The sequence below is a fragment of the Macaca mulatta genome, chromosome 2, assembly GCF_049350105.2.
Source record: "Macaca mulatta isolate MMU2019108-1 chromosome 2, T2T-MMU8v2.0, whole genome shotgun sequence".
Lineage (NCBI taxonomy): Eukaryota > Metazoa > Chordata > Mammalia > Primates > Cercopithecidae > Macaca > Macaca mulatta.
In genome coordinates this window covers 112,288,023-112,304,094 of record NC_133407.1, presented here as the reverse complement: position 1 = coordinate 112,304,094, position 16,072 = coordinate 112,288,023, and the positions used below count along the sequence as shown (strand labels likewise).

General features: G+C 48.4%; 1 protein-coding gene across 1 annotated transcript in view; it reads left to right on the top strand.

The window, feature by feature from the left end:
• Positions 1 to 16,072, top strand: part of SLC25A20 (solute carrier family 25 member 20) — a 41,482-nt gene that overhangs the window by 16,746 nt on the left and 8,664 nt on the right. The window contains 1 exon segment of the mRNA NM_001265864.1: positions 4,083 to 4,173. Within this exon segment, the coding sequence (NP_001252793.1) occupies positions 4,083 to 4,173 (91 nt within the window).

The following is a 16,072-nucleotide window of genomic DNA, read 5'->3' as shown; positions in this document are numbered from 1 at the left end:
GACCTTGTGATCTGCACCCCTTGGCCTCCCAAAGTGCTGGGATTACAAGCGTGAGCCACCGCGCCTGGCCCAAGTACTTGAGTTTTTGAGATGGGGTCTTTGTTTGTCACCCAGGCTGAAATGCAGTGGTGCAATCATGACTCACTATAACCTTGAACTCCTGGGCTCAAGTGATTCTTCTGCCTCAGCCTCCCGAGTAGCTGGGACTACAGGCACACACCACCACTCTGGGCTAATTTTTAAATTTTTTTGTGAGATAGGGGCGGGTCTCATTATCTTGCCCAGGCTGGTCTTGAACTCCTGGAGCCAAGCAATTCTCTTGCCTCGGCCTCCCAAATTGCTAGGATTACAGGTGTGAGCCACCACACCTGACCAGTTTTTCATATTTCTTTTATAAGGTAGTATCAATTATTGGAGAGATTTGTAACCTCACGAGGCTGTTGAGAGGTCTGAATGCTTAAATATGTGTAACATGTCATAGGCAGCACCTGGTGCTGCCCTAAAGCCAAAAGCAGTCTTTCTATCACCTGATTGAGAGAAGAGAAGGTTCCAACTTTTGTTGTGCTTCATTTTTACAACATGCTAATATGACTATAAAGATTTCAGGTATTAGTTTCTGTGTTAAAGTGGAATAAGTTAATATGTTTTCCTTTAATAAACTTTAAGAAGTTGGATTTGGGTATGAAGAGGCACCTGAGACAGAATTATAGTTCAGAATTTACAAAGTAGCGAAAACAGAGGCTTCTCAGGATGCAGGGGAATTCTAAGTGGAAATATTGGGTGAAAATGTATCCACAATCTGAGCTGTGCAGGGTGCCAACCCCTGGGAGGGGCTATAGGCAGTACAGGAGCTACAAAGTCTGGCCTGCCCTCAGATCTGGGAGCTCAAGGGAGGAAGCCCAGGGTGCCATGCAGTTGTATTCTGTCACCACTCTAGGCCACAGCAGGCTGAGTGAGGGTCTAGGATGTAGATGGAGGTGCTTGTAGAGTGAAACTCTATTTCTAGGATCCTTGTGACCCTCTGAATGTCCCTAGATTCTATAAATAGCCGCAAGTGGCCTGAAACGTGGGTGGGGTTGTTTTGGAGCTGCATTTGCCCATTGGTAGTCCTTGTGTCCCAGGGACACATGTCCTCTCTGAGCGTCTGTTCTTTTTTTTTTTTTTTTTTTTGAGACGGAGTCTTGCTCTGTAGCCCAGGCTGGAGTGCAGTGGCCGGATCTCAGCTCACTGCAAGCTCCGCCTCCCGGGTTTACGCCATTCTCCTGCCTCAGCCTCCGGAGTAGCTGGGACTACAGGCGCCCGCCACCTCGCCCGGCTAGTTTTTTTTTTTGTATTTTTAGTAGAGACGGGGTTTCACCGTGTTAGGCAGGATGGTCTCGATCTCCTGACCTCGTGATCCGCCCGTCTCGGCCTCCCAAAGTGCTGGGATTACAGGCTTGAGCCACCGCGCCCGGTTTTTTGAGACGGAGTCTCGTTCTGTTGCCAGGCTGGAGTGCAGTGGCGCGATCTCGGCTCACTGCAACCTCCGCCTCCCAGATTCAAGCAGTTCTCCTGCCTCAGCCTCCCGAGTAGCTGGGACTACAGGTGAGCGCCACCATGCCCAGCTAATTTTTGTACTTTTAGTAGAGATGGGGTTTCACCATGTTGGCCAGAATGGTCTCGATCCCTTGACCTCGTGATCTGCCTGCCTCGGCCTCCCAAAGTGCTGGGATTACAGGTGTGAGCCACCGTGCCCGGCCCTGAGCGCCTAGTCTTTTAGCATATGTGCCAGCTCACGGATGTATCAGGGCCATGCATGACCCCTGTGGGGTCACTTCTGGTACTTTGGTCTACGGGCTGTGTTCCTGTACAGTCACATCAGCACTCAGAGAAACAGTCTTCCTGACTGTACAAAGTTAAGACACTCAGGACCCCACTCCCACAATCCTGTCAGCCCTGCTGTGTTCACCTTCCTGTAATGCTGTTTGGGGATGGTATAGAAAGGAGTGTTACCAGGGCCTTGGGGTGGAAGTCCAGGAGGGTCCAGCTCTCAAAGGTGCCTCCCTGGGATGGAGATGGGGGTGGGGAGTGGGAGAATAGGCCAGACAGCCATTGAGTGTCCACATGATGCCCTGTGCACACACAGAGATCCTATTCAGAGACAGTCTCCAGTCCCAAGAGATGAGGTTTGCTGAGCCTAGGGTTGGGCATTATGGGGAAAATGGAGCATGTTGGTCTCACAGGGAGAATTTAGTTGCTGAGAGGATTCCTCAGGGATAGCCATGTGAACTGGGACTGTGAAGATGGCCGTGTTGGAAAGCAAGTCTCTTGACTGTTCAACAGTCACTTTGGCTGTGTGCCTGAGGTAGATGCATGAGCCCTGCCTGGGGTGAATGCAGGGAGAAATAGGGCTGTTGAAACTGGTGCCCTGCCTGGAGTGAACTCTTTACAGTGGATGTCCCTCTACCCCCATTTGGCATCTGTTCATAAGCTCCTTGCTGGATGGGACTGACCTGAAGGCTCAGTTGTTGGAGGCTTGGGGTCAAGAGTGCACTGAAGCTTAGGACAGTGTGTGAAGTTTTTCAGTAACAGTTGCTAAGTTGTGGGACTCTGTTGAAATGCTGAATGTAACTTTGTGCCCCATTGCCTCCAAACCATGCTGGTATTGCTAATCCCAGAAAGAAAAGGAGGTAGCCAGGCACAGTGGCTCATGCCTGTAATCCCAGCACTTTGGGAGGCCAAGGCAGGTGGATCACTTGAGCCCAGGAGTTCGAGACCAATCTGGGCAACATGGTGAAATTCTGTCTCTACAAAAATGCAAAAATCAGCCAGGCTTGCCTGTAGTCCCAACTATTCAGGAGGTTGAGGTGGGAAGGTCACTTGAGCCCAGGAGGTGGAGGTTGCAGTGAGCTGAGATTGTGCCACTGCACTCCAGCCTGGACAACAGAGCAAGATTCTGTTTCCAAAAAAAAAAAAAAAAAAAAAGGGCTGGGCACAGGGGCTCATGCTGTAACCCTAGCACCCTGGGAGGCCGAAGTGAGTGGATCACTTGAGGTCAGGAGTTTGAGGCCATCCTAGCCAACATGGTGAAACTCTGTTGCTACTGAAAATACAAAAATTAGCTGGGTGTGGTGGCGGGTTCCTGTAATCCCAGCTACTCGGGTCCTGAGGCAGCAGAATTGTTTGAACCCAGGAGGTGGAGGATGCAGTGAGCCGAGATCGCTTCACTACACTCCAGCCTGGGGACAGAGTGAGACCGTGTCTCAAAACAAACACAAACAAATAAACAAAAAGAAGAAAGAAAAGAAAAGGAGATGCCAGAGGTGGCACAGACAGCTTGGGGTGATAGATGGGTAGGAGCCTCAGACTGCTGTTTATACTCAGGGTTGTTCATTCTGTGGGGGCCAGAGTGAAGACCCATACCTCTTGCCACTGGGGGACTATTTCCCTGTACAGGGGCCACAGGATCTGTCATGCCTGCCTGGCTATCATCCCTGTCTGGTCGTTTCTCAGCATCTTACAGCATATTGCCTGCAGTTGACTTGGCTATCCCTTAGCCTTTAGAGGTGGCCACAGCCATCCTCCTTGGCCTTGAAGCTGTCCTGCTTGAGTCTTGGCTTAGAGTGTTCTCAGGCCCTTGGTAATCCAGGGGAAGTGAGACTGGAGGGGAACTACTGGGGGAGATTAAAGTCCAGATCTTGGGTTAGAGACTTCCCCCTCAAAAACCCCAGCACATTAACTATGGGGAATTGAGGCTCAGACAGGCCTGGAAACCTGTCCATAGTCACTGTGCCTGGCAGGCGCATGGATGGAAACTGTGTTTTACTATAAAACTTCTCTTACAGGTCAGGGATTCAGAGCGTACACCGCATGGGGTGGGCCTTGTGACCAGACTCCCATTGCTCTTGCCACTGAGACCCTTGCTCTGGGAAATTTGACATTAAAATATACCTATAACTGAGTTTTTGTGCGAAATCTTAGGCTTCTACCCAGTCCAAGTACTTATTTTTTTTTCTTACAAAACTGTCCTTTTTGCTGGGATTGGCCCCTGTCCTCAGTGGTTAGTCACAGGTGCTTGCTTCTGGTTTTTGTTTTCAATGCAGCTATCCCCAGCTGTTTGCAGCTGGGATGTTATCTGGTGTATTCACCACAGGAATCATGACTCCTGGAGAACGGATCAAGTGCTTATTACAGGTAAGATTGTGATTGGAGGGGAAATAGCTAGCTTTTTCCTTTCAGTTTATAATTTCATGTGCATGTTTATGTCCTTTCACCCTTTATAGAGGCTTCAGGGTCGGGTGCAGTGGCTCACACCTGTAATCCTAGCACTTTGGGAGGCCAAGGTGCGAGGATTGCCTGAGCCCACGAGTTAAAGACCAGCCTGGGGGCCAGGTGCAGTGGCTCATGCCTGTAATCCCAGGACTTCAGGAGGTCGAGGTGGGCAGATCACCTAAGGTCAGGAGTTCGAGACCAACCTCACCAACATGGTGAAACCCCGTCTCTACTAAAAATACAAAAATTAGCCAGGAGTGGTGGTGCATGCCTGTAATACCAGCTACTCGAGAGACTAAGGCAGGAGAATCACTTGAATCCAGGAGGCAGAGTTTTCATTGAGCCAAGATCATGCTATTGCACTCCAGCCTGAGCAACAAGAGCAAAAATTCCATCTCAAAAACAAAAACAATACAGAACAACGATGTTATTTTTTTATTTTTATTTTTTTTTGAGACGGAGTCTTGCTCTGTCACCCGGGCTGGAGTGCAGTGGCCTGATCTCAGCTCACTGCAAGCTCCACCTCCCGGGTTTACGCCATTCTCCTGCCTCAGCCTCTGGAGTAGCTGGGACTACAGGCGCCCGCCACCGTGCCTGGCTAGTTTTTTGTATTTTTTTTTTTTAGTAGACACGGGGTTTCACCGTGTTAGCCAGGATGGTCTTGATCTCCTGACCTCGTGATCCGCCCGTCTCGGCCTCCCAAAGTGCTGGGATTACAGGCTTGAGCCACCGCGCCCGGCCAGAACAACTATGTTATATGAATGGAATCGTATAGTATATAAAGTCTTTGGATTGGCTTGTTTTTTGTTTTTGTTTTTAGATGGAGTCTTGCTCTTATCGCCCAGGCTGGAGTGCAATGGCACGATCTTGGCTCACTGCAACCTCCTCCTCTCAGGTTCAAGTGATTCTCCTGCCTCAGCCTCCCCAGTAGCTGGGATTACAGCACCTGACACTATGTCCTGCTAATTTTTGTATTTTTAGTAGAGACAGGGTTGTACCATGTTGGCCAGGCTGGTCTCAAACTCTTGACCTCAGGTGATCCACCCACCTTGGCATCCCAGAGTGCTGGGATTACAGGCATAAGCCACCACGCCTGGCCTGGATTGGCTTTTTAAATTTTTTTATTTCTTTCTTTATTTTTGAGACAGGGTCTGGCTCTCTGTCACCCAGTCTCTGTAGTACAGTGGCTGGACTCAGCACACTGCAATCTCTGCCTCCTGCAATGAAGCCATTCCTACCTCAGGCTTCTGAGTATCTGAGACTACAGGTGTGCATCACCATGCCCTGCTAGTTTTGTTTATTTTTTTAGAGATGGGGTTTTACCATGTTGCCCAGGCTGGCCTTGAAACTCTGAGCTCAAGCGATCTGCCTGCCTCGGCCTCCCAATGTGCTGGGATTATAGGCATGAGCCATCATGCCCAGCATAGATTGGATTTTAAACTCAGCATTGGCCAGGCATGGTGGCTCACACCTGTAATCCCTGCACTTTGTGAGGCCGAGGCGGGTTGTTCACCTGACATCAGGAGTTCGAGACCTGCTTGGCCTACATGGAGAAACCCCGTCTCTACTAAAAATACAAAAATTAGCCGGGTATGGTGGTGCATGCCTGTAATCCCAGCTACTCGGGAGGCTGAGGCACGAGAATTGCTTGAACCCAGGAGGCAGAGGTTGCAGTGAGCCAGGATCGTGCCACTGTACTGCAGCCTTGGTGACAAAGCGAAAAAATAAACAAAAAATAAAAATAAATAATAAATAAATAGGCCAAGCGTGGTGGCTCACGCCTGTAATCCCAGCACTTTGGGAGGCCGAGGAGGGTAGATCACGAGGTCAGGAGTTCAAGACCAGCCTGGCCAAGATGGTAAAACCCCCGTCTCTACGAAAAATACAAAAATTAGCCGGCCATGGTAGCAGACGTCTGTAATCCCAGCTACTTGGGAGGCTGAGGCAGAGAATTGCTTGAATCTGGAAGGCAGAGATTGCAGTGAGCTGAGATCATGCCACTGTATTCCAGCCTGAGCAACAGAGCGAGACTCTGTCTCAAAAATAAATAAATAATAAATAAATAAACTCAGTATATATATATTTTTTTCTCTCTGAGATGGAGTCTCATTCTGTTGCCCAGGCTGGAGTACAGTGGCACAGTCTCGGTTCACTGCAACCTCCGCTTCCTGGTTTCAAGCGATCCTCCTGCCTCAGCTTCCCGAGTAACTGAGATTACAGACACGCACCACCAAGCCTGGCTAATTTTTGTATTTTTAGTAGAGATGGGGGCTGGGGTGGGTGCGGGTCTCACCATGTTGGCCAGCCTGGTCTTGAACTCCTGACCTTAGGTGATCCTCCTGCCTCTGCCTCCCAAAGTGCTGAGATTATAGGCATGAGCCACCATGCCCAGCCCTCAGCATAATTTTCTAGAGATTCATTCGGATTATCACATATATGAATAATGCATTCATTTTTATTGCCGAATAGTAGTCATAGTATAGATTATCATAATTTAACTATTCTTCCACCTAACATCATCTGTGTTGTTTCTAGTTTGAGGTTTTTAGGAATAAAGATGCTATAAACATTTGTATACAGAGGTTTTTGTCAGAAAGTAAGTCTTCATTTCTCCATTTCTGTGGGATAAATGCCTAGGAATGCAATTGTTGAGTTTTCTTGCAGTTGTATCTCTAGTTTGGTTTTTGTTTGTTTGTTTGTTTGTTTTTGTTTTTTTTTTTGGACAAGGTCTCACTCTGTTGCCTAGACTGGAGTGCAGTGGTGTGATCATAGCACAATATAACCTTGATCTCCTGGGCCTAAGTGATCCTCCCGCCTCAACCTCCCAAGTAGCTGGGACTACAGGTGTGTTCCTCCATGCCGAGTTAATTTTTTATTTTTATTTATTTATTTAGAGATGGGGTCTTGCTTTGTTGCCCAGGCTAGAGTGCAATGGCACGATCTCAGCTCACCACGACCTCCTCCTCCGGGGTTCAAGCGATTCTTTTGCCTCAGCCTCGAAGGTAACTGGGATTACAGGCATGCGCCATCATGCCTGGTTAATTTTTATATTTTTAGTAGAGACAAGGTTTCGCCATGTTGGCCAGGCTGGTCCTGAACGCCTGACCTAACGTGATTGACCTGCTTCGGCGTCCTGAAGTGCTAGGATTATAGGAATGAGCCACCACGCTCGCCCTAAGTCTAAGAATTCTTTTTTTTTTTTTTTTTTTTTGAGACGGAGTCTCACTGTGTCTCCCAGGCTGGAGTGCAGTGGCGTGATCTCGGCTCACTGCAAGCTCCGCCTCCCGGGTTCACGCCATTCTCCCACCTCAGCCTCCCAAGTAGCTGAGACTACAGGCGCCCGCCACCACGCCCGGCTAGTTTTTTGTATTTTTAGTAGAGACGGGGTTTCACCATGTTAGCCAGGATAGTCTCGATCTCCTGACCTCGTGATCCACCCGCCTCGGCCTCCCAAAGTGCTGGGATTACAGGCTTGAGCCACCGCGCCTGGCCAAGAATTCTTTACTTAAACCTAGATCCTGAAGATTTTCTTGTATATTTTTTCTACAAGTTTTATTTTATTTTATTTTATTTTCGAGACATTATCTCACTCTGTCACCCAGGGTGGAGTGCAGTGGTGCGAACTCTCCTCACTGCAGCCTCTGCCTCTTGGGTTCATGTGATTCTCCTGCATCAGCCACCCAAGTAGCTGGGATTACAGGCACACACCACCGTGCCCAGCTCATTTTTGTATTTGCAGTAGAGACGGGGTTTCTCCATATTGGCCAGGCAGGTCTTTTTTTTTTTTTGAGATGGAATCTTGCTCTGTCGCCAGGCTGGAGTGCAGTGGTGTGATCTCAGCTCACTGCAACCTCCGACTCCCTGGTTCAAGTGATTCTCCTGCCTCAGCCTCCTGAGTAGCTGGGATTACAGACGTGCACAACCACGCCCAGCTAATTTTTGTATATTTAGTAGAGATGGGGTTTCACCATGTTGGCCAGGATAGTCTCGATCTCCTGACCTTGTGATCCACCCTCCTTGGCCTCCCAAAGTGCTGGGATTACAGGCATAAGCCACTGTGCCCAGCCGTCAGGCCAGTCTTGGACTCCTGGCCTCAAGCGATCCACCTACCTTGGCCTCCCAAAGTGCTAGGGCTACAGGCATGAGCCACCACGCCTGGTATATTTTATTTTTTTCAGATGGAGTCTTGCTCTGTTGCCCAGGCTGGCGGGCAGTGGCGTTATCTTGGCCCATTGCAACCCCTGCCTCCCAGATTCAAGTGATTCTCCTGCCTCAACCTCCCCAGTAGCTGGGATTACAGGCACACACCACCACACCCAGCTAGCTTTTGTATTTTTAGTAGAGACAGAGTTTCACCATGTTGGCCAGGCTGGTCTCCAACTCCTGTCAGGTAATCTGCCCATCTTGGACTCCCAAAGTGCTGAGATTACAGACGTGACCCACTACATCCGGGCCTTCTACAGGTTTTATTTATCATTTTATGTTTTACATTCAAGCCTGTGACCTCATTTGAGTCAATTTGTTTTTGTTTTTGAGACAAGGTGTTACTCTATTGCCCAGGTTGAAGTGCGGTGGTAAAATCATGGCTCTCTGCAGCCTCAGCATCCTGCGCTCAAACAGTCCTTCTGCCTCCTGAGTAGCTGAGATTACAGGCATGTGCCACCAAAAACAGCTAATTAAACACCTTTTTTTTTTTTGTAAGGATGGGGTCTTGCCATGTTGTTCAGGCTAATCTCAAACTCCTGGGCTCAAGCATTCCTCCTGCCTTGGCCTCCCAAAGTGCTGGGATTACAGGTGTGAGCAACCATGCCTGGCCAATTTTTGTATAATATATGAGTAGTAGGACAGAGTTCTTTTTTTTTTTTTTTCCTTTTACCTTTGACGTCCGCTTATATCATTTATTGAAAACACTGTCGGCCAGGCGCGGTGGCTCAAGCCTGTGATCCCAGCACTTTGGGAGGCCGAGACAGGCGGATCACGAGGTCAGGAGATCGAGACCATCCTGGCTAACACGGTGAAACCCCGTCTCTGCTAAAAAATACAAAAAAAAAACTAGCCGGGCGAGGTGGCGGGCGCCTGTAGTCCCAGCTGCTCGGGAGGCTGAGGCAGGAGAATGGCATAAACCCGGGAGGCGGAGCTTGCAGTGAGCTGAGATCCGGCCACTGCACTCTAGCCTGGGCGACAGAGCGAGACTCCATCTCAAAAAAAAAAAAAACAAAAAACACTGTCTTCATTCCACTGAATTGTGTTTACATCTTTTAAAAAATCAACTGGGGGCTGGGCACGGTGGCTCACACCTGTAATCCTAGTGCTTTGGGAGGCCAAAATGGGTGGATCACTTGAGGTCAGGAATTTATTAGCCTGGCCAACATGATAAAACCCTGGCTCCACTAAAAATACAAAATTAGCCAGGCATGGTGGCATGCACCTGTAATCCCAGTTACTTGGGAGGCTGAGGCAGGAGAATTGCTTGAACCTGAGAGGTGGAGGTTGCAGTCAGCCAAGATTGTGCCACTGCACTCCAGCCTAGCCTGGGCGACAGAGCAATACTGTCTCAAAAAAAAAAACAAAAAAAATCATTGGGCAGGCCAGGCACAGTGGTTCACACCTATAATCCCAGCACTTTGAGAGGCCAAGGTGGTGGATTGCTTGAGCCCATGAGGCCGAGACCAGCTTGTGCGGCATAGGAAGACCCCATCTCTTAAAAAAAAAAATTAGCTGGGCATGGTGGTATGCACCTGTAGTCCCAGCTACTTGGGGGTGGTGAGGTATGAAGATCAACCCGGGAAGTTAAGGCTGCAATGAGCCAGGATTGCGCCACTACACTAAACCCTAGGTGAAGGAATGAGACCCCATCTCAAAAAAAAACAATCAATTGGGCATATTTGTATGATCTGTTTCTCTCTCTCTCTCTGTTTTTTGTTTTTTTTTTTTTTTTGAGATGGAGTTTCACTCTTTATTGCCCAGGCTGGAGTGCAATGGTGTGATCTCAGCGCACCTCAACCTCTGCCTCCTGGGTTCAAGCTATTCTGCCTCACTCTCCTGAGTAGCTAGGATTACAGGCACGCACCACCATGCCAGGCTAATTTTGTATTCTTAGTAGAAATGGGGTTTCTCCACATTGGTCAGCCTGGTCGTGAACTCCCGACCTCAGGTCATCCACCCACCTCAGCCTCCTAGAGTGCTGGGATTACAGGCATGAGTCACTGCGCCCGGCCTTGTTTCTCTATTCTACTCCATTTATCTATATGTCTGTCTCTTCACCAACACCACATAGTCTTGATAACTATAGCCATGTATAATAAACTTTGAAATTCAACAGACTTATTCCTCTCACTTGATTCTCTTTTTTTTTTTAAATTGTTCTGACCTCCTAGAACAATTTTCTATTCCCTTGCTTTTCCACATAAATTGTAGGATAATTTAGAAAATTTAGAAAAATCTTCCTGATATTTTGATAGGAATTATGTTAAATGTATAGATCAATTTGGGCAGAATTGACACCTTTATTATTTTGAATCCTCCAATCCAGGAAGAATGGTATGTCTTTCCATTTATTTAAAAATCTGATTTCTGGCCAGGCATAGTGGCTCACACCTATAATCCCAGCATTTTGAGAAGCTGAGGCAGGTGGATCACATGAGGCCAGCAGTTTGAGACCAGCCTGGCCAATATGGCAAAATCCTGTGTCTAATAAAAATACAAAAATTAGCCATGCATGGTGGTGCAGGTCTGTAATCCCAGCTACTCTGGTGGCTGAGGCATGAGAATCACTTGAACCCGGGAGGTGGAGGTTGCAGTGAGCCGAGATCACGCCGCTGCACTCCAGCCTGGGTGACAGAGTGAGACCCTATCTGGAAAAAAAAAAAAAAGAAATCTGATTTCTGGCCACACTTGGTGGCTTGTCATCCTAGCACTTTGGGAGGCCAAGGCAGGTGGATCGCTTGAGCTCAGGTGTTTGAGACCAGCCTGGGCAATATAGTGAAACCCCATCTCTTAAAAAAAAAAAACATTAGCTGGGCGTGGTATTGCGTTCTGTAGTCCCAGCTACGTGGTGAGCTAGGGCAGGAAGATAGCTTGAACCCAGGAGATGACGAAGTTGAGATACTGTCTCAAAAGAAAAAAAAAAAAAAAAAAGGAAAAGAAAAAGACATCTGATTTCTTTCATCAGCATTGTGTAGTTAGTTTTCAGCACATAAACCTTGTACAGGTTTTCTTACATTTACACCTAAGTGTTTCTTTTTCTGTTTGCCTTGTAAAATGGTGTTGTAAATGATACTATAATTTTATTTGGTTGTCCACATGTTCATTGCTTGTTTGGGAAACACGATTGAGTTTTGTATAATCTTGTATCCTACAACTTTCTGAACTTCCTTATTAGTTCTGTGATTTTTTTTTTTAAGATTCCTTGGGATTTCCTACATAGACAACCATGTCATTTGGAAGTAGGGACAGTTTTATTTAAGAAATTTTTTTTTTTTTTGAGACAGGGTGTCACTCTGTTGCCTAGGTGTGTGATCTTGGCTCACTCACTGCAACCTCCACCTCCTGGGTTCAAGCGATTCTCCTGCCTCATCCTCCCAAATAGCTGGGACTATAGGTTCATGCCATCACCACTGGCGCTAATTTTTGTATTTTTTGGTAGAGATTGGGCTTCGCCATGTTGGCCAGGCTGGTTTCAAATTCCTGACCTCAAGTGATCCATCTGCCTTGGCCTCCCAAAGTGCTGGGGTTATAGGCGAGAGTCACCATGCCGAGCCTGTTTCTTCTTTTTTGAGGCAATACCTAGGCTGAAGTGCAGAGGCATGATCACAGCTAACTGTAGCTTGATCTCCCAGGCTCAGGCGATCCTCTCACCTAGCCCCTGGGTAGCTGGGACTATAGACATGTATCACCACGCCTGGCTAATTTTTTAGTTTTTTTTGTAGAGATAGGCTCTTCCTTTGTTACCCAGGCTGGTCTCAAACTCCTGGGATCAAGCAATCTGCCCACCTTGACCTCCTCAAGTGCTGGAATTACAGGTATGAGCCACCGTGCCTGGCTTCTTTTCTTCTTTCTCTTTTTTCTTTTTTTTTTCTTGAGACGGTGTCTCGCTCTGTCGCCCAGGCTGGAGTGTAGTGGCCAGATCTCAGCTCACTGCAAGCTCTGCCTCCCGGGTTTACACCATTCTGCTGCCTCAGCCTCCAGAGTAGCTGGGACTACAGGCGCACGCCACCTCGCCCAGCTAGTTTTTTTGCATTTTTTAGTAGAGACAGGGTTTCACCGTGTTAGCCAGGATGGTCTCGATCTTCTGACCTCGTGATCCGCCCATCTCGGCCTCCCAAAGTGCTGGGATTACAGGCTTGAGCCACCGCGCCTGGCCTCTTTCTCTTTTTTCTAGAGACAGAGTCTCACCCTGCTTGTTTGCTGCTCTCCTGCATGGCTGGAGTATAGTGGTCTGATAATGGCTCACTGCATCCTCAAACTCTTGGGTTCAAGTGATCTTCCTGCCTCAGCCTCCTATTAGCTGGGACTACAGGTGTCACCCGGCCTGGCTAACAAAAAGAGCGACCCTGCCCGGCCGCCCTGCTTGTTTCTATCAAGGATGACCTGTGCTTCTGCTTGATCCCAGGCCTCTTTGTGCACTGGATCCCATCCCCTCTTGCCCAGACACAGACATTGTTTTTTTTTTTTTCCCCTCAGCCACTGACATCAGTTTCTGCTCTCCACTCGATCATTCTCGTCAGGAATAAAGGCATAAACATGCTTGCATTTTTCATCTTAAAAATACAAACTTTGGGCCGGGTGCGGTGGCTCACTCCTGTAATCCCAGCACTTTGGGAGGCCGAAGCTGGCGGATCATGAGGTCAGGAGATCGAGACCATCCTGGCTAACATGGTGAAACCCCATCTCTACTAAAAATACAAAAACAAAATTAGCTGGGCGTGGTGGTGGGTGCCTTTAGTCCCAGCTACTTGGGAGGCTGAGGCGGGAGAATGACGTGAACCTAGAAGGCGGAGCTTGCAGTGAGCTGAGATCGTGCCACTGCACTCCAGCCTGAGCAACAGAGCAAGACTCTATCTCAAAAAAAAAAAAAAAAAGAAAAAGAAAAAACCAAACTTCAGGTGCGGTGGCTCATGCCTATAATTCCAGCACTTTGGGAGGCCAAGGTGGGTGGATCACCTGAGGTTGGGAGTTCAAGACCAGCCTGACCAACATGGAGAAACCCCATCTCTACTAAAAATACAAAAAAAAAAAGGCCGGGCGCGGTGGCTCACGCCTGTAATCCCAACACTTTGGGAGGCCGAGACGGGCGGATCACGAGGTCAGGAGATCGAGACCATCCTGGCTAACACGGTGAAACCCCGTCTCTACTAAAAAGAAGTACAAAAAACTAGCCGGGCGAGGTGGCGGTGCCTGTAGTCCCAGCTACTCGGGAGGCTGAGGCGGGAGAATGGCGTAAACCCGGGAGGCGGAGCTTGCAGTGAGCGGAGATCCGGCCACTGCACTCCAGCCTGGGCGACAGAGCGAGACTCCGTCTCAAAAAAAAAAAAATAAATAAATAAAAATACAAAAAAAAAAAGTTAGCCAGGCATGGTGGCGCATACCTGTAACCTCAGTGACTTGGAGGCTGAGGCAGGAGAATCGCTGGAATCTAGGAGGCAGAGGTTGTGGTGAGCCTAGATCTCACCACTACACTCCAGCCTGGGCAACAGGGGCGAAACTCCATCTCAAAAAAAAAAAAAAAAAAAAAACAACTTTGGGCGTGGTGTCTCACGCCTATAATTTCAGCACTTTTGGAAGCTGAGGTGTATGGATCACCTGAGCCCAGGAGTTTGAGACCAGCCTGGGCAACATGGCAAAACCCCATCTCTACAAAAAAATAGAAAAATTAGCCAGATGTGGGCGAGGCACGGTGGCTCACAACTGTAATCCCAGCACTTTGGGTGGCCGAGGCGGGTGAATCATCTGAGGTCAGGAGTTCAAGACCAGCCTGGCCAAAATGATGATACCCCATCTCTACTAAAAATACAAGAAATTAGCCAGGTGTGGCGGCAGGCGCCTATAATCCCAGCTACTCAGGAGTCTGAGACAGGAGAATTGCTTGAACCTGGGAGGCAGAGGTTGCAGTGAGTCGAGATCATGCCATTGCATTCCAGTCTGGGCAACAAGAGTGAAAAAGAAAAAAAATAGGTGTAGTGGCATGCATCTGTAGTCTTAGCTACTTAGGAGTCTGAGGTGGGAGGATCGTTTGAGCACAGGCAGTTGAGGCTACAGTGAGCAGAAATCATGCCACTGTACTCTAGCCTGAGCAGCAGAGTAGGACCTTGTCTCAAACAAACTTCTCTCTAGTCTTTTCCACACCAATTTCTATGCTTCATGACTTTGCTCCCTCTTACACGAAAACTCTTTGAAAAAGTTGTTTCTGTTTTGTTTTGTTTTGTTTTTTTTTTGAGATGGAGTCTTGCTCTCTCACCCAGGCTGGAATGTAGTGGCATGATCTCGGCTCACTGCAACCTCTGCTTCCCAGGTTCCAGCGATTCTCCTGCCTCAGCCTCCCGAGTAGCTGGGAATACAGGTGCGCACCACAACACCCTGCTAATTTTTGTACTTTTAGTAGGGATGGGGTTTCGCCTTGTTGGTCAGGCTGGTCTTGAACTCTTGACCTCAGGTGATCCACCCACCTTGGCCTCCCAAAGTGCTGGGATTACAGGTGTGAGCTGCCACACTGGCCTGTTTCTTGTTTTTTTTTCTACCTGCCATTTCCAGTTCCTCTTCTCTAATTGTTAAACCTGCTCCAATCTGGCTTTTGCCTCACAACTGCAAATAAATGGTTTTATGAAGGTCACTAGTGACTTTTTTTTTTTTTTTCCTTTTTTTGAAACAGATTCTCGCTCTGTTACCAGGCTGGAGTGCAGTGGCGCCATCTCAGCTAACTACAACCTCCAACTCCCTGGTTCAAGCAATTTTCCTGCCTCAGCCTCCTGAGTAGCTGGGATTATAGGCATGCACCACCATGCTTGGTTAATTTTTTTTTTTAATTTTTAGTAGAGATGGGGTTTCACCGTGTTGGCCAGGATGGTCTCCATCTCCTGACCTTGTGATCCACCCGCCTCGGCCTCCCAAAGTGTTCTGGAATTACAGGCGTGAGCCACTGTGCCCAGCCGGTCACTGGTGACTTTTACACTGCAGTGGTTAGTTCTCTCTTTTCTTTTTTTTTTTTTTTTTTTTTTGAGACAGAGTCTTGCTTTGTCTCCCAGGCTGGAGTGCAGTGGCGCGATATCAGCTCACTGCAACCCAGGCCTCCGGGGTTTAAGTGATTCTTGTACCTCAGCCTCCCAAGTAGCTGGGACTACAGGCACACACCACCACACCCAGCTAATTTTGGGTGACTGTTTTTTTTTTTAGAAACAGGGTTTTACCGTGTTAACCAGCCTGGTCTGGAACTCTGGCCTCAAGTGATCTGCCCACCTCAACCTCCCAGAGTGCTGAGATTACAGGAGTAAGTCACTGCACCCAGCCTTGTCTCATGACTTTTAGACACCATTTTTTTTTTTTTTTTTTGAGACGGAGTCTCACTCTGTCGCCCAGGCTGGAGTGCAGTGGCCGGATCTCAGCTCACTGCAAGCTCCGCCTCCCGGGTTCCCGCCATTCTCCGGCCTCAGCCTCCCGAGTAGCTGGGACTACAGGCGCCCGCCACCTCGCCCGGCTAGTTTTTTTGTATTTCTTAGTAGAGACGGGGTTTCACCGTGTTATCCAGGATGGTCTCGATCTCCTGACCTCGTGATCCACCCGTCTCGGCCTCCCAAAGTGCTGGGATTACAGGCTTGAGCCACCGCGC